Source organism: Cetorhinus maximus, chromosome 4 (genome assembly GCF_964194155.1).
Source record: "Cetorhinus maximus chromosome 4, sCetMax3.hap1.1, whole genome shotgun sequence".
Taxonomy (NCBI): domain Eukaryota; kingdom Metazoa; phylum Chordata; class Chondrichthyes; order Lamniformes; family Cetorhinidae; genus Cetorhinus; species Cetorhinus maximus.
The window spans coordinates 137,461,223-137,485,016 of NC_135882.1; the positions used below are offsets into that span (position 1 = coordinate 137,461,223).

The 23,794-nt window shown below is 41.2% G+C and overlaps 1 protein-coding gene across 2 annotated transcripts in view; it reads right to left on the reverse strand.

Moving 5' to 3' along the window:
• Positions 1–1,488: 1,488 nt before the first annotated feature.
• csrnp1b (cysteine-serine-rich nuclear protein 1b) overlaps positions 1,489–23,794 on the reverse strand; it is a 31,884-nt gene continuing 9,578 nt past the window's right edge. For both annotated transcript variants that reach the window (XM_078540905.1, XM_078540904.1), the window contains 4 exons: positions 14,111–14,349; positions 10,922–11,181; positions 9,732–10,028; positions 1,489–6,656 (listed from right to left, as the gene is read on the reverse strand). In XM_078540905.1, coding sequence (XP_078397031.1) covers positions 5,625–6,656; positions 9,732–10,028; positions 10,922–11,181; positions 14,111–14,324 — 1,803 coding nt within the window. In that variant the 5' untranslated portion in view covers positions 14,325–14,349 and the 3' untranslated portion in view covers positions 1,489–5,624. The remainder of the gene's footprint in view (positions 6,657–9,731; positions 10,029–10,921; positions 11,182–14,110; positions 14,350–23,794) is intronic.

A 23,794-nucleotide genomic window follows, 5' to 3' on the forward strand; every position in this document is an offset into this window, starting at 1 on the left:
GAGAAATGTCTTTTTTTTTCAGCAATATTCAAGTTCTGTACTTCAATGACTTCATTGCCTGTCAAGCACTTTGGGACATCCTGAGTGTGAATGACAATACATGAATGCAAGTTATTTCTATACTAATGGAAGAATTTCTTACTGTTTACCTTCCACAACATTGATTTTTTCCCCCCCCCCCCTACCCCAGTGAACTTCCACATCATATCATACAGCATATCCCAGCCATTGTTCACAACAGGCAGAGTACAGGCCATACCCAACCAGCCCAAGCTTGCAAAACTCAAAAGTGTCCAACATTAGATGTGATTCCACGATTGAGGATGATTTAGCAAATGTTGTCCAACGTGCTAAGGAGTACACTGACAACCAATTTAAGATAGTCAAGCTCACAATGTGATGCATTTACATGTACTACATATAATACACAGGGCCCTGTTCATTGCAGACAGAAAGAACATGTACATACATTGCGCTAACAAAATAAGTGACAGCCTTTCGCTGACTCATTCTTCAGAGCAATGCCTTGACAGGGTCCAGCTGCCTGGTTTAAATTTCAAGCAGTTGTTAGTCCCTATCAGTGGTGAATTCTCCAGGGCAATGCCAACCAATCGGCACTCTCTTCACATACAGTATAAATCGTTGTTTTCCCCTTATATTAGTATTCTTTACTATCAAAAAGCTTAAGTCTCTTTTTATCAGCAATTCCTCATCTTTCTCATCAACTTTCAGAAAGTTTGATTTTCTTTCTTGTTCCTTTGTATCTCCCACATACCTCCAAATTTTCGTATCTTCACACATTTCCATTAGAGGATTAACAGCCTGCAATGTGAACCCTCCTACAATGGCTGTAACCATCCTTAAAGCAGTCAATAGGATGGTTAGTCCTATACAACTGGAGTATCTCATAGCTCCCGTGAGTAGGCGCTCACATCCACCAAATGCAAATATTCTTCTGCATGTGAACCTGGAATTCAGAGATTAAGTCCTGACCTCCAATCTCCAGGGCTGGTTTGAACCCTGCACCTTCTGGCTCAGAGGAAGAAGTGGTAAACCATAAGCCAAAGAATTGCTCTTTCCCCTCAGATGGTCAGAACCGATCCTAAAGCATTTTTTAAATAAGTGTACAAAACTCTCCTAGTATTCTGGACAATGTGGCCTAGCAAGTGTAAAAAGAAAAGTAGCATGGTTCCTGCTGCTTGCTGTTACCTAATAACTTCTGCAGGAAAGTGCGCACACATTCTGGTGTTTGTGGAGACCGACAATGAAAGGATCAGATTAGGATACAACTTCCCTCACTCCCTCTCCCCACAGTCTGGTAGGCCATGAAATTCCCCAAGAATTCACATGAGGACTGATGCTGCTGCTAAACAACCACTTGGTGAGGTACCAGGACATGGCTTGCAAGTATGGAAATGCACTCTGGCACATAGCAGCATTTTGAGGAAAGACAAAAGAAAACTGAAGGAAGAATCGCAAAGACTTGCATTTCTTGCATATATAATTTTATTATTTAAAAGTATGATGAAAATGGTTTCATACGGCTTGGATGAAATGAATAGCATGTAATCCACCAACATATTTTACAGATTAAGCTAAATGTGTTTTTTTAAAAAATCATCGTACCATTCTGCAAAATTATTGAAGTCTAATATATATTATTTACATATTGAAGGCAAATGGGAGATGTACAGACAAATCAATTCAATACATAACATTAAGTTTTGTAATAAATACCAATTTTCATTTTTTATGTACAGTCAGGCAAAAAAATGAATCATACAATGGAGTGAGATTTAACTTATTTACAATTTTCTAGTGCCTTTGAGAAGGAACGGAATTCAATTTTTGCCACAAACAACTGAAAGGGAACAAAAAAAATAAATTAATGATTTTTAAAGGCAGTACAACTGCATATTGCTTGGTCCAGATTGTTTATGCAGAGAAACTTCAGGGGGTTGAAGAAAAAATATATTAACTTGACGACAGACTCACCTCCTGCATCAAAAAAGCCCTCCTCCAACTGAACTGAAATGTCAAGTAGAAACAATTAACCCATCGTACCGAGCTCCTTACTGTACTATTTTTAACATGTTAACCCATTGAAATAGTGGGAAATTTCGTACAAACTGGGATTGAACGAATTGTCATCTTTACCCGACAGTATCCTTTCTTTTCACTTTCAAAAACATGAGGGGAGAGAGTCTGTAGACAGTAGCAGTTTCTTTTCAAATTGACGAGACTTCTAAGTATTTAACAGACTAAAAGTTTATACGTTAGAAAAAAATGGATCACTAAACGTTTACAAAAAAAACCAAGCGCTCTTTGGAAAATAGATTGGTATAATAGTTTTAATTTTATTATTCTTTCCTTTTTAATTTTCATTCTCCCATCTTTCAGGTCTTATTGCTATTATTCTACCGTGTCCCCTCTGCTACAAAATGTTTATAGTTCCTCTGCATATTAGACACTGGGCTGAACCATGCATGCTACTTCCTCATAGAATTTCAATAAATTATAAACTGTAAAGCTTAAAAAAAATTAGCTACTTTGTGGAATTTTAAATAATTAAATGTTTCAAATCCCTAACACCTTTACAGAGCTACGACCTTCATGCCAAAAATACAGCCTACAGCACAAAGTCTGAATGTAATTCACGTATTTAATTATTTTTTAAAAATGGTTTCTTACTAAAAGGTACTTTTCAAATCTTAAAACATTTTGCAGAGTTCTTGGAGAAAAGCCAAGAATCTGTGATAAAGTGTTTCACTTGACTGAAGCAGTGCTGTCACTAGAATTTTTAGTGATCCTTTGATAGGCAAAGTTTGCGTTGAAAAACACCCAGGCAACATATTCAGAGCTTTTGTCCCTCTGAACTTTGCTTGTGTGGAAATTGCATTTTTTAGGCTGTGGATAACATATGAGGATAAAGTACAGGTGATTACAGGTCTCATGCTGGTGAAAATAGGAGCATCTCTAAGGTGACAAATTAAAAAAAGGTGTGGGATTAAAAAGTGCATGGTCAAAACTGCAATATGCAGCTGGTTTTTTTGAAATTTTGATTTTCTGTAGCATATTGGTACCAAGACGACTAGTGACAATACTGCTCGAGCAAACACAGTTATCATAACAGTGTAATGATCAGAAAGACCAGTGCTACTGAAAGGCTGTATTGCACTTCCATTGTTTCATTATTAAACCACAGTGCTTCTTGCAGTACTGCATGTACAAAAATAAATAAATACAGTACAAAATAAATAAAAACTGCACATGTAATACTTAAGGTACAGTATTACAAAGTTACTTATTAACTTCCTGTTATTTAAGACCTTGTCTCAAGTTGGCTTTATCAATGTACTTTGCACCTACAAATTGTAATTTGCTAGGCTCGGCTGTAGTTAAGACTTTGCATAGTAAGTCAGTCAATTTGTGCATTAGCCATTCAAAGAATCTTTATCTTGTAGGGATATATATATATATATATATAAAAAAAGTAGGAAAAATGCTGGAAATGCAGAATAGGTCAATCAGTGCAAGACTGAAAAGTCAGGCCAATGTTGAGTGAAGAAACTTTGCTGGAACTCAAACAGTTCCGTTTAAAACTCATACACTGATGGATCTGTTTGTGCATTTCCAGTTTTTGTTTAAAATTCCAGTTGTACAATCTGTCTGCAGTAAATAAATATTAATTGGACTGCAGCCCCTTGTTGTCAAAGGATGCAGAGATTCAATCCCATTTAATCATACAATGATTACATGGATTGAATCCCATAATTGTTCTTTTTACCAGTGATGTGTACATTTATTACATACCCAAGTTCTAGTCATCCAGTGAATGAGACACTGGGTTAGCATCCAACGGACAATATTAAGAAGAAGAGATCAAAGATGTTCTTATTGGGGAAGTTAACTAATACAATAAATTTAAAGGTTGGCACAGCATCAATGCTCTTGTCACTAGCACAAGTGATACATACCATTGCATTAGATGCTGCACATCTACTCTTGGTAGATATCCCAAAATTGAAGCTTAGTATCAAATTACAATCTTTAGTTTCAGAATCCAGACCAAATTGTATAGACAACCTGCTCTGCCACATAGGGTGTGCAAAAACCTGGATGATTAAAATTCTCATTGTGTTCATATTTGCCTTATGTTTCCCTATCTATAAAAACTCCTCTAGCCCTACAACCTTCTGAGAACTCTGCACTCCTCCAGTTCTGGTTCTTCATGGTGAGGTAATTTCTTTTACCTTGCCATTGTCAGCCATTTAGGTTCTAAACTCCAGAATTCTCTCCTTAAACCTACACACCTCTCGCTCATGCTTTTAAGATGTCCTTTAAGCTTACTTCTTTCACTAAGATATAGATCACCTGCTGTACATAGCCTTATGTGGCTGTCAAGTTTTGTCTGATAACCCTCCTTTGAAATGTCTTGGGATGTTTTACCACATTAAAGGTGCAATATAAAATCACATTGTGTTTTCGAGACAACCTCAATGCACACTTCCACTAGACAATCTCAATTATCACTCTCACTTTGAGATAAAAGGGGCAACTTTCACAGCTTGAAAAATAATTCTTTCCCAATTATCAATAATTACTTGATCCAAAGCAGATGTGAACAAGGCTCATTTCTAACATGTCATAATGTACTAATATGGGGGCTACCAAAATGGCTTAGTGCACAATGTAGTCTTCGTGGCAATACTGAAGCATAAATGCCAGGAGCGTTCCAGGTTCAATGGCTGATTTGGGTTGAGTTAGTTGATCTGAGTCAGGCTGAAAGTAAAAACTGGGGTGCTCCCATGAGCTTCAATCTGTGTGGATCAGAGTACCCATTCCCTATCGTGATCTTCACTAAGGGCGTGTGGACACAGTGGCATAAGAGCATAGCGTTAGGCGTGGCTGCTTAAACAGCTTGCCGGCATTCGTTGTGTAGGCTCATGTAACACAGGCATTGAAATGAGGTTAAGAAGGTCCAGCACCAACACTGAACTGTAGCCTAGCGTGAGTAGTTGCTTTCAAGATTCAGACAGGGGTGGAGGAAAAACAAACACAAAATGCATCACATAGTACAAGATAGGTGATTGGGGCTGAAGAAAACAAAGGTGATTCTTTGAATAGGATTGGTCACAAAGATGTTAAGTTATTGTCCAAATAATTTTAGCTGCCAGATGTCCATTGATAAGAAGCCAAACATGTTGAGACTTCTTCCATTTCCACTTTAAGTGTCATCAGTAAATCATCATTTCTGTCCCACTCTTCACTAAAGTACCACCGATATTCGGCATGGATGCGTCACTATTACAATAAATTCAGGGTCCAATTATCTTTCTGGTTTAAACAATATATAGCTCTCTCATACAAATCATTACCAATTGATAGTCAGGAGTATCGCTCCCACTTCTCCAAGCTGAAGAATCATTTTGCCATTTATAGCCTCAGTGGATCCATGGTTAATACAATTGAAGGCTAATTACTGCAGAATGATTCCTTGACTCATAATTTCAATTAATTCTGAAACCACTCCCCCAATACATCTGTCATTTCATAAAAGATATATATCAATAATCTTTGAAAAGAAAAAGAAATTTGGAACCAGTCACTTCAATAATCTGAAGTCAAACCTTCACAGTTTCCATAATGGATGTTTTGATGGCTTCTTCAAGATGCTGACTGTCTGGGAAAGGTGTAGGGGGCTCTGGGAATGAGTCTGTTGTGATTGGCTCAGCCAGACCAATCAGAGACTCCAGGAAACAGCTGCCTGAGTCGGCAGTCTGGGAGAAACTCGGAAACCCAGGGAACTGAAACTGCAGCGTTGGACAATTGTCCGTGTTTTCGTAGTCCTTTTGTGGGTTGTGAAAAGATCCATAGTTGAACTCTGAGAACGACTGGAAAAATTCGAAGGAGTCAGTCGACAGGCTGAGGTCAGTGTAGCTTTTCGTGGCCTGCTCTGAGCAGTGAGCTGGGGCATAGACATGGCCATTACCCTGTGTTGGAGCTACATCACCCAGGGGGAAACTGCCCTCCTGATTGGCATTCTCATCCAAGCTGGGCAAGTGATTAGTGTAGTACTCAGTGTTGAACTTGAAGCTTTCCATGCTATAGTGCTGGTCACCAGTCTCACAAAAAAAATCTGATGGGTTAAAGTAAGGAAAGCCATCCTGATTCTCGGCATCGTTACCACACTCGTTATCTGAATCATTAAAATGGAGTATTCGGGCCAGTCCATCATCGTCAATGTCTGCTGTTTGATGAGACTGCTGTGCGTTATCCAGGAAATGGTCATTACTTCCCTCATCTACCTCCTCACTGTAATTTGACGAACTGGAGTCAGTCATGTCACTGCTACAGCTGTTATCCTCGCTATCATCTGACTCCTCACTGAAGTGAAAGGCTGGTGTTAAGGAGGCACTTCTGTCCTGAAATGCAGCCTTGTCTGCTGAGTAACCGTAGTGCTGGGAATTTTCCAGGTGTGACATGTCTGACTCTCCATTTTTATTTTCACCGTTTGATTGTCTTTTCTCCAAGTCCAACTTCATAATGGTGTGGATGAAGTGTGTCTGCACTCTGGCAGAGTTGAACTCTATCCTCCCCTTTGTGTTACCACAACCGTCCTTTGTACAACCACAGGGAAAAGACATGCGATCCATCTGTACAATATAAAAATGTACAAGATAAGCACTAAGGAACATTTAACAGTATAGAACAGGAGTAGACCATTCAGCCCTTGAGCTTGTTCTGAAAATCAATTAAATTATGGTTAAGTATCTTAACTCCATCCATCTCGCTTGGCTTTTTATCCTTTTATACTCTTGTCTAGCCTAAATCACCAACTCCATCACTACAGTGATCTAATTATATAGAAATAGGCTTTCTTCCAGTCTCATTTCCCCATGTCTCAGTAAAGATGCCAAATTAAGTTTTTAATGGATACCCTACTGAGATAGATTTCTCTCTCTTGCCATTTCCACCCCCTCCCCCAACAGTAGGCTGAATTATACAAGGTGTCAGATTCTTTTTTTAATTTATTTAGGGGGTGTAGGCTTTGCTGGCTGGGCCAGCATTTATTGCCCATCCCTAGTTGCCCTTGAGAAGGTGGTGGTGAGCTTCCTTCTTAAACCGCTGCAGTCCACGTGGTGTAGGTACATCCACAGTGCTGTTAGGATTTTGACACAGCGACAGCAAATGAAACGTGGCGATATATTTCCAAGTCAAGATGGGGGGTGACTTGGAGAGGGAATGTCTAGGTGGTGGTGTTCCTATCTATCTGCTGCCCTTGTCCTTCTAGATGATAGTGGTCATGTGTTTGGAAGGTGCTGTCGAAGGAGCCTTGGTGAATTCCTGCAGTGCCATCTTGTAGACGGTACACACTGCTGCTACTGTGCATCGGTGGCAGAGGGAGTGAATGTTTGTGGATGTGATGCTAATCAAGCGGGCTGCTTTGTCCTGGATGGTATCAAGCTTCTTGAGTGCTGTGGGAGCTGCACTCATCCAGGCAAGTGGGGAGTATTCCATCACACTCCTGACTTGTGTCTTGGTAGATGGTGGACAGGCATTGGGGAGTCAGGAGGTGAGTTACTCATCGCACAACTCCTAGCCTCTGACCTGCTCTTGTAGGCACAGTATCTATACGGCCAGTCTAGTTCAGTTTCTGGTCAATGGTAACCCCCGGGATGTTGATAGTGGGGGATTCAGTGATGGTAATGCCATCGAACATCAAGGGACGATGGTTGGATTCTCTCTTGTTGGAGATGGTCATTGCCTGACACTTGTGTGGCGCGAATGTTACTTGCCACTCGTCAGCCCAAACCTGGATGTTGTCCAGGTCTTGCTGCATTTGGACATGGACTGCTTCAGTATTTGAGGAGTTGCGATGGTGCTGAACATTGTGCAATCATCAGCAAACATCCCCACTTCTGACCTTATGATGGACGGAAGGCGAAGCAGCTGAAGATGGTTGAGTCTAGGACACTACCCTGAGGAACTCCTGCAGTGATGACCTGAAACTGAGATGATTGACCTCCAATAACCTCAACCATCTTCCTTTGTGCTGGGAATGACACCAAGCATAACAATCCCCATCCTCCTGGCTCAAAGGTTAGGAGGTGGGGAAGTTAGGTGAGCCCACAGAGGAACACCAGCTGCTCCGCAGCCATTTAATAGGCTGGAGGAGGGATTTTCACCTCTTATAAGCAGGAAGTCACAGCTCAGAAAGCTGCATTGGGGTCTAGCTGGATACCTAGCTGCCAGGCCTCAGAAAGGAGGGTGAGGGGCTGGGGTTTGTGAGGCCATTGGGGAAAAAGGGCAACCTGGGTGTGGGGTGGGGAGGAGGTGCAGAGGAGCCACCAAAGGGTTCAGGGGACACATTAAGGAGGGATCCCACCCCCATTCAGAGCAATCCTGTACAGGGAAACCTTAAGCGGGAAGTAATTGCTCGCTTAAGGACCTCGATTGACCCACTGGCAGCTGCTACAAGAGCCCATGCACATTCAACTTGAAGACAAATAGGACAGCCTGTTTACTGGAGAATAATCTTCAAACACTTGCATGTTATTCATCTCATAGGAACAGTAGTAGCTATTCAGGCCCTCCAGCATCTTCAACTATTCACTTAGATCCTGTATCTTAATTCTGTTCCTCATTGCAGTTTGTGGGACTTTTCAGTGTACCATAACCAGTCAATCTTCAAATCATTGCACAAAGGTTTGGAGACCATTCAGAATCTTGATGGGGCATTACACAGAGACAAGTCTTTTACAGGGTTTCAATTGTTAGTTTACTTCTATCCAAACCAATAGGTCATCCTACATTGGCCACACAGTGGCAATAAATCAAAAGGGTTCCAAAATACTGTAGGAGCTATTAATAATGAAAAGCTTTATTTTAAAAAAAAATGCCTATCAAAATAAAGAGCTGCTATTTTAAACCAACATATAGTGCTTACTAAACACTAGAGCTGTTGACCTTCTACATTTCTATCTCTATATAATTAAACATTTTGCATCTGGAACACACAGGGATTAGTGTACTGCTCAATAAAATATGTTAGCTGTTGACAAGACAGGCCATGCGTATAGACAAATCTGGAATCAAGAAAATGCATTGTAGGCCTCAGCCCCTCAGGCTACTTAATTACTTAGCCTACATTTTAATGGTTGGAAGCCAAACTGCTCTCTACCCTGCCATACAGGTTTTTCTCTTTTAATATAGATTTGGAGGATTACTATGAAACCAGTGCTCTTTTTTACAAGCAATGATTCCTCATAACTACCACAGAATTAAAATAGCAGCAGCAATGCGTGTTCAGGCCTTGCTGCTGTATGGCTACAAGACTTGGGTGTGCTACCAAGTCTGCTGATTCAACAGTCTGCCTGCTGGGAAAGAAGAGGGAAAATCAATACAGGTCTCTTTCTTGAAGGTGAAATATTGATGGACTTAACTCAGTGGGAATTACCATGGGTGCATAATGGTGATGCAGCCCCCCCACCAACCCAATTAAATTGGGGTTGGTGTTCATACTTCAGCTGCTTTTTATATGCAGACACCAGAAGGGCAGGCTGAGAGACTGAATCGATGTTACAAAGCCAATGGTTTGCAGGTTTTATTTAAAAAAACATGATTAAAAGTCAAATTGTAATGTAGAAAACCAAAAAGTCACTTGCCACACTGGTAAGCGTACAGATGTCTCTGTATAAAATTAAGCATTTAATCAGCTGCTCACTTACTTGGCATTTAATTCCTGCCAGATTACAACTGCAAGTCTCTGGTTCACAGAATCCCTTACAGTCACAGCCGCAGTCCTCACGCGACACTCTGATCGCATTCAGCTCCCGTTTTTCCTCCCTGTCGATTTTCTTCACTCCAGCTGCTTTCAGCAGCACGTGCCTTTTCTTAGCAGGATATGGCTGGGGAAAGAAGTTGCTGTCCAGCTCCACCTCGCCAACATCAATGTCGTCATCTGAGATGTCGTCCACGGTGAGCCTGTCAGCCTGTTCAGAGTCAGCAGTACCGTTCTTCGTCAACTATTTGGGGTGAAGGAAAGAGACGTGTTAATTTTTTTCCAAATTAAAACCACTGATTAACAATTCTCCTTCAGCAACACTCAATATCTCTGGGCATTTAAGCTGACAGCACAAGAGGCGGCCACTCGGCTCATCGCGTCTTGCAAGACGAATACCAAAGCAATCTCATTTCCCCCGTGAACCTTGTATTGTCCTCTGCTCCATCTAGGTAATGTAATACTTAGCCACACCAGACAAATGCCTGTATCAGGTCCTGTTTGTGTTCACTTGGCTGATCTCAGTGGGGAGAAAAATTGCAAAAGAATGACCAGGACAAGTGATCCAACAACAAGAAAATGTTAGGAATTGGATGTACTTGGAAATATTTGTAGGGTTTGAGGGGAATACTGTCATGATCTGGAATGCACTGCCTAGAAGGGTGGTAGATGCAGCTGCGATAGTAATTTTCAAAAAGGAATTGAAAAGGAAAGAGTAGGGGAGTTGGATTAATTGGATAGCTCTATCAAAGAGTCAGCACAGGTACGAAATACACTCAACAACTGAGCATCCACAACTCCCTGGGGTGAAGAATTCCAAAAATTTGCAACACTTAACTGAAGAAATTTCTCCTCATCTCAGTCCTAAATCACCAAGAAATTCTGAGACTATGACCTCTAGTTCTAGACTCTCCAGCCTGGGAAGCAGCCTCTCAGTATCTACCCTATCAAGCCCCATCAGAATCTTGTGTTTTAATGAGATCATCTTTCATTCTTCTAAACTCAGGAGACTATATGCCCATTCTACTCAATATCTCCCCATACGTCAACTCCCTCATCCAGGAATTGAAAATCAACTCTGGATTACTAATCTAGTAACACAACTAACTGCTAGACTACCATTCCCAGGTGTCATACCTGCAGCCTTAAAGAATCCAGCTTCTGTTCTTTCAAAAGTTCCTTGATTTTCTCCCAGCGCACAAGCTCCTGCTCTTTGGCAAACTCTGCGAGTGTGTACTGCCTGCATGAGCTGTGCTTGTTGGCCATCCCCAGGGTGCAGCCACCCTGGCTTGGAACACTAGTGAATCCCTGACATCGTGCGAAATAGAACACGACAACGCGGTCAAATTGGACGTTGTTCTTTCTCATGCGTTTAGATCTCTTCAGGATGGGCACAGCTGCAAAATCAAGGAGGAAAGAGAGAACATTAATAAGCATTTAGCTACTAATGGATTCCATTACAAGGATGCTGTCATTAGGTTTATTTTATGTATGGAAAAAAACAGCCTTGAAACAGTGCCTTTAGCAACCTCAGGACATCTCAATGCTTTTGAAATGCAGTCACTTGTGCAACACAAGGACTTGCAGCAGCCAATCGGCACATGATAAAAAGCTTTATAATAAATGATCAGATCTTTGTTTTGCTTGTTGTTTGAGAGATAATTGTTAGGCAGAAATGCAGGGAAAATCTGCTCTTCTTTGAATTGTGCCAAATGATCTTTTAAATTTAACTCAAATAGACAGAGAGGACCCAGGCTAACGCTTCGTGAGAAAGACAATAACTCTGGCAATGCAACATTCCCTCAGTACTGCACTGAAGCGTCAGCCTGAATTATGTCCTGAAATCTCCGGAATGGGCCTTGAACCCATGACATTCTGATGAAGAGAGGGTGCCATCACTGAGCCATGGCTAATGCTAACATCCCCCAAGGAAGTGCAAATTTTTTCAGTGGCCTTAGCTATTGAGCTTGCCAATGAGCTTGATTTTAGGAAAGAGTGGGCTATGGCCCTGTGGTTGTGTCTTAATACTACACTTTCAGCTTCATTGTGACCTTCTCTATGGGGTTTGTACGAGTGTGCACGTGCTTTCATAAACTGCCCATCGTGTGGTGCTCCAGAAGAGGGAGAAATTATGGCAAATTCATCCGGGTAAGGAAAATGAACAAACGTATATTTTCTATTTAAACCAACAAGAAAAAGTGCAAAAAAATTAGAAAACTTTGTTTCAACATTTTCTTTTTAAAAAAACAGGCAAAGAAAGGAAACAGCTACTCTAGACACTGGGAGCCTCAGCACATGACGTAATACTGAGAAAATGCCCAACTGTAATTAGATTTCCTTACAGTTTGCTGGTTTCAAGGAACTCAGTTGTCATGCTGTCCACTGAAGACTAATTTCAGTCCTATTTTAAGCAGATTATTATGATGAAGGCTTGTTATTACAAATGATTTTAGCATGAGTTTTTTTTTAAAATGCAGCAGTAGCACAACATAGTACCTGGTGATCTTTAAACCATTGATTACATTCCTCCAATTCTACCCAGTTCTCACTGGCGTACAGCACCAGAGGTAGACAACCTGCTGCTACTAAGAGTACTTCACCCTACTATAGCTGTTTCTTCATCCAAGTGGCTATATATATCCACATGCGAGTCTAAATACTTCAATCATTAAGGCACCACAGACCAGCCCTGCCCTCAATCCAATACGGCTCAGCACCATTACTGTTGACCTTATTGAAATTGGTTAACGAGGCATGGATTTTCCTAGTCTCTACTGATCGTAGTCATTCCATGTATTGAATTTACCCATTCTGCCTAAGTACATGTGAGTTTCTGACCTCTGTTGGGCTGGCAGGTCTCCTTGTGTGGCAGAAGTCTGCCCAATTCACAGACCTATCAGGTACCAATGTAACAGGATACATGGGCAAACTCTCAAGTTGGTGTCTGGTTTGTGATAAGTGAATGATTTATGCCTTCCCCTCAGTACTTAGTGTGTGTGTGTCATGGGGCAGGAGAGGAAAAAGAGCAATCAAATGCCTTTGTTATTGTGAAAAAAGTTCTTCTTTCTCAACCAAGTCTTTTAAGGCAAGCTTCTACTTATAACCTTAACATAAACCCCTCTTGCAGAAAGCAGGGCAACAGCCCTGTAGTTGCTGGAATTCGCTAACAACTGCATTAATATAGCACCTTTAACATAGGGGAACATCCAAAATCACTGCCTAGAAGTATAACCAGTTAAGTGTTGACACTAAACTAAAACTGATGATATTGGCTTGGTCAAAGAGATAGCTTTCAATGAGGGTCTTAAAAGGAGGGGACAGCACGAGTGAGTAAGAGAGAGAATGACCCAGAGACATGAGAGCATCTATGTGCATTTCCATTTTTCAGTACAAGCTATTAGAGATGCTCCTAGTTTTCATGGGTAACATCTGCTTGAAGACTCTGTGCTTGCATACTGAGTGTGGAGTTCTTTCCCCTCCAATTTTTGTCTGATTGAGAATCAATAATTAAATCTTCTTTGTCAGTTGGCTCATTGGGCAGTGGAGAAAGTTCACCACAAAACAGATTTGTATGGAAGACCAAAACTAGGGGCCATTAATATAAGTCACTAATAAATGCAACATGGAATTTAAGAGGAACTTCTTAACCCAGGGAGCGGTTAGAATGTGGAACCCATTACCACAAGAAAAATTGAGGCAACGCTCAGATGCATTTAAAGAAAGGCTCAATAAACATGAGACAGTAAGGAAAAGGAGGATATATCGACAGGGTTAGATGGAGAAAGGCGGGAGAAGACTCAATGGGAAAGCAAACACTACCATGAACTCTTTAGGCTGAATGGTCTGTTTCTGTGCTGTTTATACTATTTAGATTTACGTATTTATATGCTACATTGGACACTTCCATGTTTGATCTATAATGCCTTATGTCACTGATAATAAAAAGGATAGGAGGAAAGTTGAACAAAATTTAGAAGTAGAGATTGTGTATTACCAAGGTCAATTGAAGAAGAAAGATAATAATTGGGAAGCATAACAGCTTTGGAAGTTTCATAGTTCTAGGAAAAGAACTAGGTAAAAGTTGAAGACTTTTAATTGGATCTAATGAGCACCTGTTCACTGGCAACCCCACTGTGGCCATTCCCAGAGCCCGGCTTAATTTAAATCCAATCAGGCACTTACTTGCCTGCTGACAGGGTTTCAGAATTAAATTCTGCCCCTTATGTGTTACCCTGAGGATGTACTTATGGTGAGGACACCAATGCCTTGCAATCTGAATCAAGCTGCTTAACTGTGAATAGGATGTGTGTTACGTTAAGTACTTACGGGTAAATGGTATTGAAGGGAAAGCTGTATTACTTCTGGTTGCCCATGTTTCACCACAAGAGCTGTCATCATCAGAGTCCCAGCTGGAGGACAAAGAGCAAGATGAAGCGGCGGAGGAAGATGATGAAGAGGAGGAAGAGGATGATGACGGAGACGATGAGTAACAGGGGTCATCCTCCACTTCTTCAAACTTTCGTTTCAGAACTCCACTCATGGCAAAATGTGGTTTGGTCACAGTTCTGCTTGAAATCAGCACAAGAGAAAAAAAACAATGAGGAGTTTGTCTACCTCATGCCATACACCTTACAGCTGTTCTCTTTGAATGCTTTGCCAAGATTTGAATTAAAATTTAAGAATGATCATCGCCAAGCTGGAGTTATCTGGTACTCCAATGCATTATGAAGTCTTTCAATAACATTGCAACCCTCATGTTCTGAATTAAATATTTACTTCCATCTTGACAACCAAATCTTTGAGGAACGCCTTTACTTTCACAAAAATTTAAAATAAAAAAAATCACAGAAAATGATCAGTTGAAACTACATTGGTGCATACCAAAAATCAAGAAAAATGGAAAAGGGAGGGAAGATGAATGAAACTAAGCACCAGAGGCAAGTGCTCATTGCATGCTCTCTGTTGAGTGGGCTTCTTCATTCAATAGTGGGGATGGTAGTGTAGTGGTTAGGTTACTGGATTAGTATTCAAGTTCTGGACTCAACCAAAGAACATCAGTTCAAATTCCACCATAGTAGTTTGAGAACTTCAATTCTATAAAATACCTGGATATAAAAAGCTGACATCAGTACAAGTGACTACAAGGCTGTTGTATTGTTTATTTGTTCATTACTGTTCTTTTGAAAAGCAAACGTGCTTTCACCACCAGGTCTGGCCAACATGTGGCTCCGGTACCATATCAACTCTTAACAGCCCTAATCAAATCACTACAATGCAAGAAGGCCCACCATCACCCTCGGAGGGAAAAAGGATGGGCAATAAATAGATACTTTGCAACAGCGGTCACATCCTAAGAACTAATGAAAAAAAGAGAACACAAGGCAAGCAGAGCCATGAGGTGGGCAGGGTACTCCACGCTAGGACAGATTGTATGTGGAATGAAAACAGCAAGTTTCACAGCCTGCAGATTTATCTTGGAAGGTTAATAATGGGTGCAAAAGCCAGCAGTAACATTGTTTCTGTAGTGAATTTCTAAATGCCTAATTTTTCTGGCAAGAACTTGTCTTCATTTGCACGAAACAAAGAAAATTCCCAAAAGCAGATTTTCTGTCAGGTGTCACAATTAGTCCACTATGTTTACCTAATGGGTCAGTGTAAAAATACAGTGTTGGGGGAACACAGGTACTGAACCACACAATGCTAGAAGGCACCAGGTTCAATTCATCACCTAATAGCAAACCTCAGGTCAGTACAGCAGTGAAGTACAAATATAGTGTGTGGTTTTAGTTTTGGTTTAGAGAGAAGATTGGATTAACCTGCTCCTCACTCTCAGTTTTTTCCAGTTAAGGGGTGTTGAGCCCAATTCAAGTTATCTGACCACAGCTGAGATCAACTAATGGATGAGAACTGTGATTTACTCTATCAGGAAGTACATTTATTGGCAAAGAAGTAGCAAGCTTGCATTTTTATAACACCTTTCACGACCCTAGGTGCTTTAGAGTCATAGAAGTACTTTTGTAGTGTAGTTACTGTTGTAAAACAAGGAATTGCAGCAGGTAATTTGTGCACATCAAGGTCTAACAAAGAGCAGCGAGGTAAATGACCAGATTATCTGTATTAGTGATACCAAATGAGGAATAAAACATTGGCCAGGACAATTGTTCAAGAACTACATTGAGATAATTTATGACAAAAACAGAAACAGAAACACCTGGAAAAACTCAGCAGGGCTGGCAGCATCGGCGGAGAAGAGTACAGTTGACGTTTCGAGTCCTCATGACCCTTCAACAGAACTAACTAAAATTAGGAAAGGGGTGAAATATAAGCTGGTTTAAGGGGGAGGGGGGGTTTTGTTGGGACAAGCAGCCAGTGATAGGAGGAGATAACCAAAAGCTGTCACAGACAAAAGAACAAAGAGGTGTTGAAGGTGGTGATATTATCTAAAGGAATGTGCTAATTAAGAGTATAAGACAGGACAGATAAGGTACAGATAGCTCTAGTGGAGGTGAGGGAATACTAAAAGGTAGAAATAAACAATGGTGAAATACATTTAAAAATAATGGAAATAGGTGGGAAAAGCAAAAATCTATATAAATTATTGGAAAAAACAAAAAGGAGGGGGAAGAAACGGGAAGGGGGTGGGGACGGAGGAGAGAGTTCAAGATCTAAAATTGTTGAACTCAATATTCAGTCCGGAAGGCTGTAAAGTGCCTAGTATGAAGATGAGGTGCTGTTCCTCCAGCTTGCGTTGAGCTTCACTGGAACAATGCAGCAAGCCAAGGACAGACATGTGGGCAAGAGAGCAGGGTGGAGTGTTGAAATGGCAAGTGACAGGGAGGTCTGGGTTATGTCTACCTGAATGTGTAAATAGAGCCTCGGTTTAACAGCATTCAAAACACTGCATATCTATCGGTGTAGCACTCCCATAGCACTGCACCAAAAAGCCAGGTTAGATTACGATTTACTGACCAGAGGTGAGCATTCAACCACTAAGCGGCAGCTAACACATTGCAGCCCTACAGGTTGTCACCAAAACCTGAGCAAAATCTCAGGTTGTGCATCACAACCCGCATTGGGGGCAGTGCAGAGTAGGTTTATTAGATTGATACCTGGAATGAGCAGGTTGTCTTATGAGAAAAGGTTAGACAGACTGAACTTGTTTCCAATGGAGTTTAGAAGAGTGAGAGGTGACTTGATTGAAGTATACAAGATCCTGAACAGTATTGACAAAGTGGATGTGGAAAGGATGTTTCCCCTTGTGGGTGAGTCCAAAACTAGGAGGCACTGTTTTAAAATTAGGGGTTGCCCTTTTAGGACAGAGATGAGGAGAATTTTTATCTCTCAGAGGGTTGTGCGACTTTGGAACTCTCTGCCTCCGAAGGCGGCGGAGACAGGGTCATAGATTCTTGTTAGGCATGGGAATCAAAGGCTATCAAAGGTATGGGAATGTGGAATTTTGAAACATAAACAGATCAGCCATGATCTTATAGATTGGTGGAGGAGGTTTGAGGGAATGAATGGCCTACTTCTTTTCCTATTCATTTATGGGATGTAGGCATTGCTGACTAGGCCAGCATTTATTGCCCACCTCTAGTTGTCCTTGAGAAGTTGGTGATGAGCTGCCTTCTTGAACCGTTGCAGTCCTTCTGCTCCTATTTCGTATGTTCGTATAAATGAACCGTATTTTATATTTCCTCGTCAGCATACACCTTAATTACAATACGGGCTCTCTGACTTGCTCATTAGCATTCTCCATCATTAATAAAAAAAAAACATCTAAGAGGTTGCTTTTTGGGAATTGGGACAAAACTATAATCACTGAACTGCAATCTGGATTTCTCTGCTAATAGCCTACTGGGCAATGGAATTGCCCAATGTCAGACTAAGTCAAATGGATCAGAAGGTTCCAGGGTCAAATTCTGGTTTGGTTAGTTGATCACATTGTGGGGAAGACAGCAGCAAATGGGTCATGCAATAATTGTTCTCATCACTCCTGGGCTGGGGTGAAGAGAAAATCAGCTTAGGTTTTGCTCCAGTCAGTTTATGGGTGCTCAGCAAAATCAGTCCAGACCGTCACTGCTCCCTGCATTTGAACAGCCAATTGTCATGTGTAGACAGGAAGATTCCTCTTAGTTTCAAGTGGTTTTGTTGCTCTGTTGAGAGGCAAACCTGAACCAAGTGATTTTTTTGTTATATTTGTTCTAGGAATATGGATGAGTGGGTAAGACTGCATTTAATCTCCATCCCTAGTTGCCCTAAGAGTAAATTATTTATAGTTAACCATGTAACATGGACTAGTGTAACGGGTAAGCCAGACTGGGTAGGGGTGTAGCTTTCCTCATCCCCTAAACATAAGTTAGCTAACAAGTTTGGTTCTAAAAGTTTTTGGTTATCTTTTCTTCCTGATGCCAGCCTTTAAATGATCAGATTTACTGAATTCAATTATGATCAAAGACAGAGCTGTAATTACTGGTATTTCACCCTAAGGTGAATCTGCTGAAAGTCTTCTTTGAAGACACAAGCTGAGTTGGGCTAAATGCAATTGCAAATTTTTGAACCAGAAGTTTATGGGTTCAAGTACCTCTCCTGGGACTGGTGTATATAATCCATGTTGACATTTCAGTGTAGTAATGAGGGAGTGCTGCACTGTTGGTGATGTATTCTTTTGGATGAAACGTCTGTCCTCTCAGGTGGATGTAAAAGATCCAAAGGCTCTATTTGAAGAGGAGCATGGGTATTGTGGCCAACATTTATCCCTCAGTTAACACCTAATTTTATGACACCTCATAAAATTACATTTTTTAAGAATTCATTCTCTAGGCATTGCTAGCAAGACTGGCATTTATCACCCATCTCCAATTGCCTGAGAAAGTGGTGGTGAACTGCCTTCTTGAACTGCAGTCCATGTGAAGGTGGTAATGACAGCACTGTTAGGTAGGGAGTGCTGGTTTTGACCCTTTAACGATGAAGGTTAAGCAGTGCAGAGTTTTGTCATTGAACTAAACGACTGGCTTTGCAGGACCCTGGATATGTACTGAGTAATTTGATACAACACAACAAACACTCGTAAACACAGCTTACTCATTGGTGTCAGAGCAGGCCCAAGAACTTCCCACACATGACTCAGTACAGTATGCTCTCAATAATGTAACCAGATGACTTGCACTCCCTTTACTAGAATGATTCTGCAACCTTTACAGCCTGCACGTGGGTGGAAGTGACTTTCTATGGAAGGCTCATCTGATCTATTACTGCAAGATTTCACAGTGATTCATGCCATGTGTATGTGACGAACTTCTCCTGAAATAAAATTAGGTACAAGCCTACTGTGTCATAAGGGAGAGAGCAAAAATACAAGGAAAGGGCTGTGGGAGTGTTTGGAGAAGAACACGATAAAAGTTGTGACATTCAGCATGAAACACATGATAGTCCTTTGAAAGTTAATCTTGGATTTTTAATAGACTGCTTAAAGTGGTTCACTGAATGAGAATGTCAAGTGATGATGATCCACCAGCACATCACAAACACTGCACACATTAAGCTCAATGTCATCTATACCAAATGAGTAATGAACAGGTATTTGTGCAGATGAGACTCAGGCAAGTGAATTTTCCCCTCTTTATAGAGCAGGCAGCAATTCAAATTCCTAAAGGATATCTTGGGGATGCATTAAACACCAGTGGCTTACGCATCCTGAAATTATCCCGGGTAAAACCGAGGAGCATAAACCCTTGCGGAATACAGCTCTAGAGTTACACTGGCGCACAGGAACTCCTCCACAGCTGTGGCTCCTGTGTTGTTCTACTCAAGATTGTGCAAATTACTCTTCTGAGACTGGCATTGTCCCATGGCATATTTAGCGTATTGATACCAGTGCAAGTTAAAACTACACTAAGGCCAATATGTTATTTGCATGTTTTAATCTTAACTCATTACCTTAGATCCTTACAATCAGCAGCAGGTCTGAAATTATTGATATTTCATCCCAGAGACAATTGTTCAAAAATTCACTCAAGATGCAACCCAAGTTGGGAAGGGATTTTGTACTGTTCGACCGGACATGTGAAATATTTCATATATTTCACTGCATTTACTGTAATATAGTGAAGGACTGGCCTTGGCTTAGTGATAGCATTCTCACCTTGAAGTCAGAAGGTTGTGGGTTCAAGTCCCACTCCAGAGACTTGACTACATAATCCAGGGTGATACTTCACTGGAGTATAGAGGGACTGCTGCACTGTCTTTCGGATGAGACATTAAACTGAGGCCCCATCTTCCCACTCAGATGTAAAAGATCCCATGTAATTATCCTAATAGGAGCAAGTGTCTAGGGCAAAACTTATTCCTCAACCAACGTTGCTAAATAATTGTGATGTGCACAAATTGATCTATATAACAACAGTGACTACACTTCAAAAGTGCTATGACATATCCTGACATAGTGAAAAGTGCTATAAAAAGGCAAGTCCTTTTTTAACTGGTGTAACTCATTTGTCTTTGGTGGCGAGAATCTGGAGTCTGGACATCTGGAGTCAGTGTTTGAGTGGCTACATCAGATGTTCTGCTTACCAATCCTAGACAAATATCTAAAACAGTTCCAGTAAGTGCTATGATGCAGACGTTGTTGTTGCCTGGCAACACAATGGCTGGGACAACCGGGAAAATACAACATTTAGTCAGTGATTCGTCATCACAGGTTTGAGCATGCGGTTAGCATTCTCTGAAAGGGCAGCTTTGGTGTTTTTCCATAGTACTGGGGAGTTAACTGTACTCAAACAGTTGGCCAGATTCCAGAGTCATAAAGCCAGGACTAGACCGAGCAGTGTGATCTGCCTCACCGTAAATGCCTCAATGCAACTGCCACATCACAATCTAAAACAGCAAAGGTGGAGATGAATGAATTAAATCCTTCTGTAACTGACAGACCAGCCAAATTTAAAAAAACATTCAAGGACAGATGTAAGAGATCAGCATCCTCTCGCAACTCAAAACCTGCTGCAAATCTTATTCTCTCTCCCCCACAGGATCCAATGGCTACAAAGCAGATGTGTATACATGATCAGGGTTTCAACTGTTTCAGTTTTACCACACTCTCCCTCCCCCATTCAAAAGAATGATGTGCAATTTCAAAACCCTGAAACGTGCAAATCTTGGGTGCTAAATAGACCACAGCACAGCTCTGACTAGACTTGGTTCTTGCAACATTCTTAAATATTCTCACATCACACTCTCATCTTCCACCACAAGTGACATGGATTTATTTTGAGCACTATAATAAGTTACAAGTCGACAAGACATAACCCAAGCTTCAGTTATCAAAGTATGTTTCTCCCACCAGCTTCACCTACCATTCAAGTGGAGGCTAAAAGGTTTTGCACATTCTCTCAGTGACTGCACTATACAGAATAAGGTTGAGTAAATATAATAGGGAAAAAAAAACAGAAAAAGTTTACAAGCTGACAAGTGAACATCTATTAAAACTGCTCTGTGTTTACCTGCAATGTTACTTCAGTCTCATGTCATTTCGAAGGAAGAGGTTTGAACGTGTACAACAAATGCGCAAGGAAAACGGTACAGAACCATACTTTTAAATGAGATATTTATGGATGGCAAAGACTCCATTCTTTGCAATTATTTCAGAATGACACGTTTACAGGATTAGCTGGATATTAAGAACATTTTAATTTCTTAAGACTGGCATGATTGAATTCGGAGCAAGTTAAAGGTTATTGAACCACATCAAAGATTAAAGCGGTTTAGTAACAATGCTGCATCAAGTCAACACTACTGATCTATTTTTAATGGGTCAAGAAGTGGTGGGCAGTGAGATGTTGAGCTGACCTAAAGCTAATATTTATGTTTTAATGTAAATTTATTACACTGTGTACCATAAAACAGAACTGATGAACTAGTGTGATATTAAAAAAGGTTTATATTTAGATAGCACCTTTCATGACCTCATGATGTCCCAACATACTTTACAGATAAATTAAGTAAAGTGTGGTCCCAATTGTAATGTAGGAAACAAACAGCCGACTTGAGCAAGATTCACAAATGCAATGAGATAATCTCTTTAAAGGCAATGTTGACGGATAAATCCAACGCTGGGGCAAAGTCCCCTACTTTTCTTCAAATGGTGACATGGAAACATTTATGCCCACCAAAAATGACAGGCAGGGCGTCTGTTTAATTCTTCATACATAAACCTACACTCCCTCTGTACTGCAGAGTGTCAGCATAGATTTGGTGCTCAAGTCCCTAAAGTGGGATCTGAACCTACAACCTTCTGACTCAGAAGCAGTGATATCACTGTGCCAAGGTTGATTCACATTGTACCTACTGCAGCCACAGAGAGTGATTGTGGTGGAGGATAGAGTTCAATATTGAGGCAGCAATACAGCAGACCTCACCAACCTCCATCGTGTTAAGCTTCGAATGTTGTTGTGCCTGCAAATGATGAGCATTTGATCATATTCCTGACTTCAGCCATGTAGACAGTGCTGAATTTCAAGGTGGGGGGTATAGTTTTACAGCATGGAAAGAGGCCCTTCGGCCCATCGTGTCCACATCAGTCATCAAGCCCCTATCTACTCCAATCCCATTTTCCAGCACTTGGCCTGTAGCCTTGTATACTATGTCATTTCAAGTGTTCATCTAAATACTTAAATGCTGCGAGGGTTTCCCACCTCTAACACCCTTTCTGGCAGTGAGTTCCAGATACCCCCACCCTCCACTGCTCTAAGGAAAACAACCCCAGCCTATCTAGACTTTCTTCATAGCTGAAACGCTCCAGCCCAAGCAACATCCTGGTGAATCTCCTCTGCACTCTCTCCAGTGCAATCACATTCTTCCTATAGTGTAACTGCACACAGTACTCCAGATGTGGCCTACCTAACATTTTATACAGCTCCATCATAACCTCCTTGCTCTTGTATTCAATGCCTCGACTAATAAAGGCAAGTATCCCATATGCCTTCTTAACACCTTATCTACCCGTCCTGCTGCCTTCAAGGATCTATGGACATGCACACCAAGGTCCCGCTGGTTCTCTGCACTTCCTAGGGTCCGACCATTCATCGTGTACTCCCTTGCCTTGTTAATCCTCCCAAAATGCATCACCTCACACTTTTCAGGATTAAATTCCATTTGCCACTGTTCTGCCCACCTGACCAGCTCATTTATATTGTCCTGTAATCCAAGACTTTCCTCCTCGCTATTTACCACATCACCAATTTTCATGTCATCTGAGAACTTACTGATCATATCTCCCACATTGATGTCTAGATCATTAATATACACTGCAAACAGCAAAAGACCCAGCATTGAACCGTGCAGTATGACTGAACACAGGCTTCCAGTCACAAAAACAACCTTCGACCTTTCCCCTCTGCCTCCTGCCACTAAGCCAATTTTGGATCCAATTTGCCAAACTGCCCTGGATCCCATGGGCTCTTACCTTCTTGACCAGTCTCCTATGCGAGACCATGTCAAAAGCCTTACTGAGGTACCAGTAGGAACTTCACTCATCACCAAATAACCAACTTCTTCCATTTGTATAACCATGGTGTTAATATGGACAGTCAAGTTAAGCTTCTGGCCAATGATGCATCTCCGGATGTTGGTGGGGGATTTTCTGATGGCAATGTCATTGCAGATCAGGTGGACGCGATTGCAGCTTTCCTTTCTACAGATGGTCACTGCTTGACTAATATGATGTGCAAAGGCTACCCAAATTTGGATGCTTCCCAGATCAGGCTGTAAACTGGCATGGGCTGCTTTGTTATCTGAGTAGTCGCAAATGTAGCTGAACGCTAACATCAACAGTGAAAAGCCTCTCAATCTTATGATCTTAGAAAATCACTGAGCAGCAGAAAATGGTTGGGCCAATGATGCTGCCCTGAAGATCTCTGGCAGTGATATCCTGGAGCTGCAATGATTGACATTTGGTCACAACCATATCCCGTGTGTCAGCAATTACGATTCCAGCCACTTGAGTGGTTTTGCTTGATT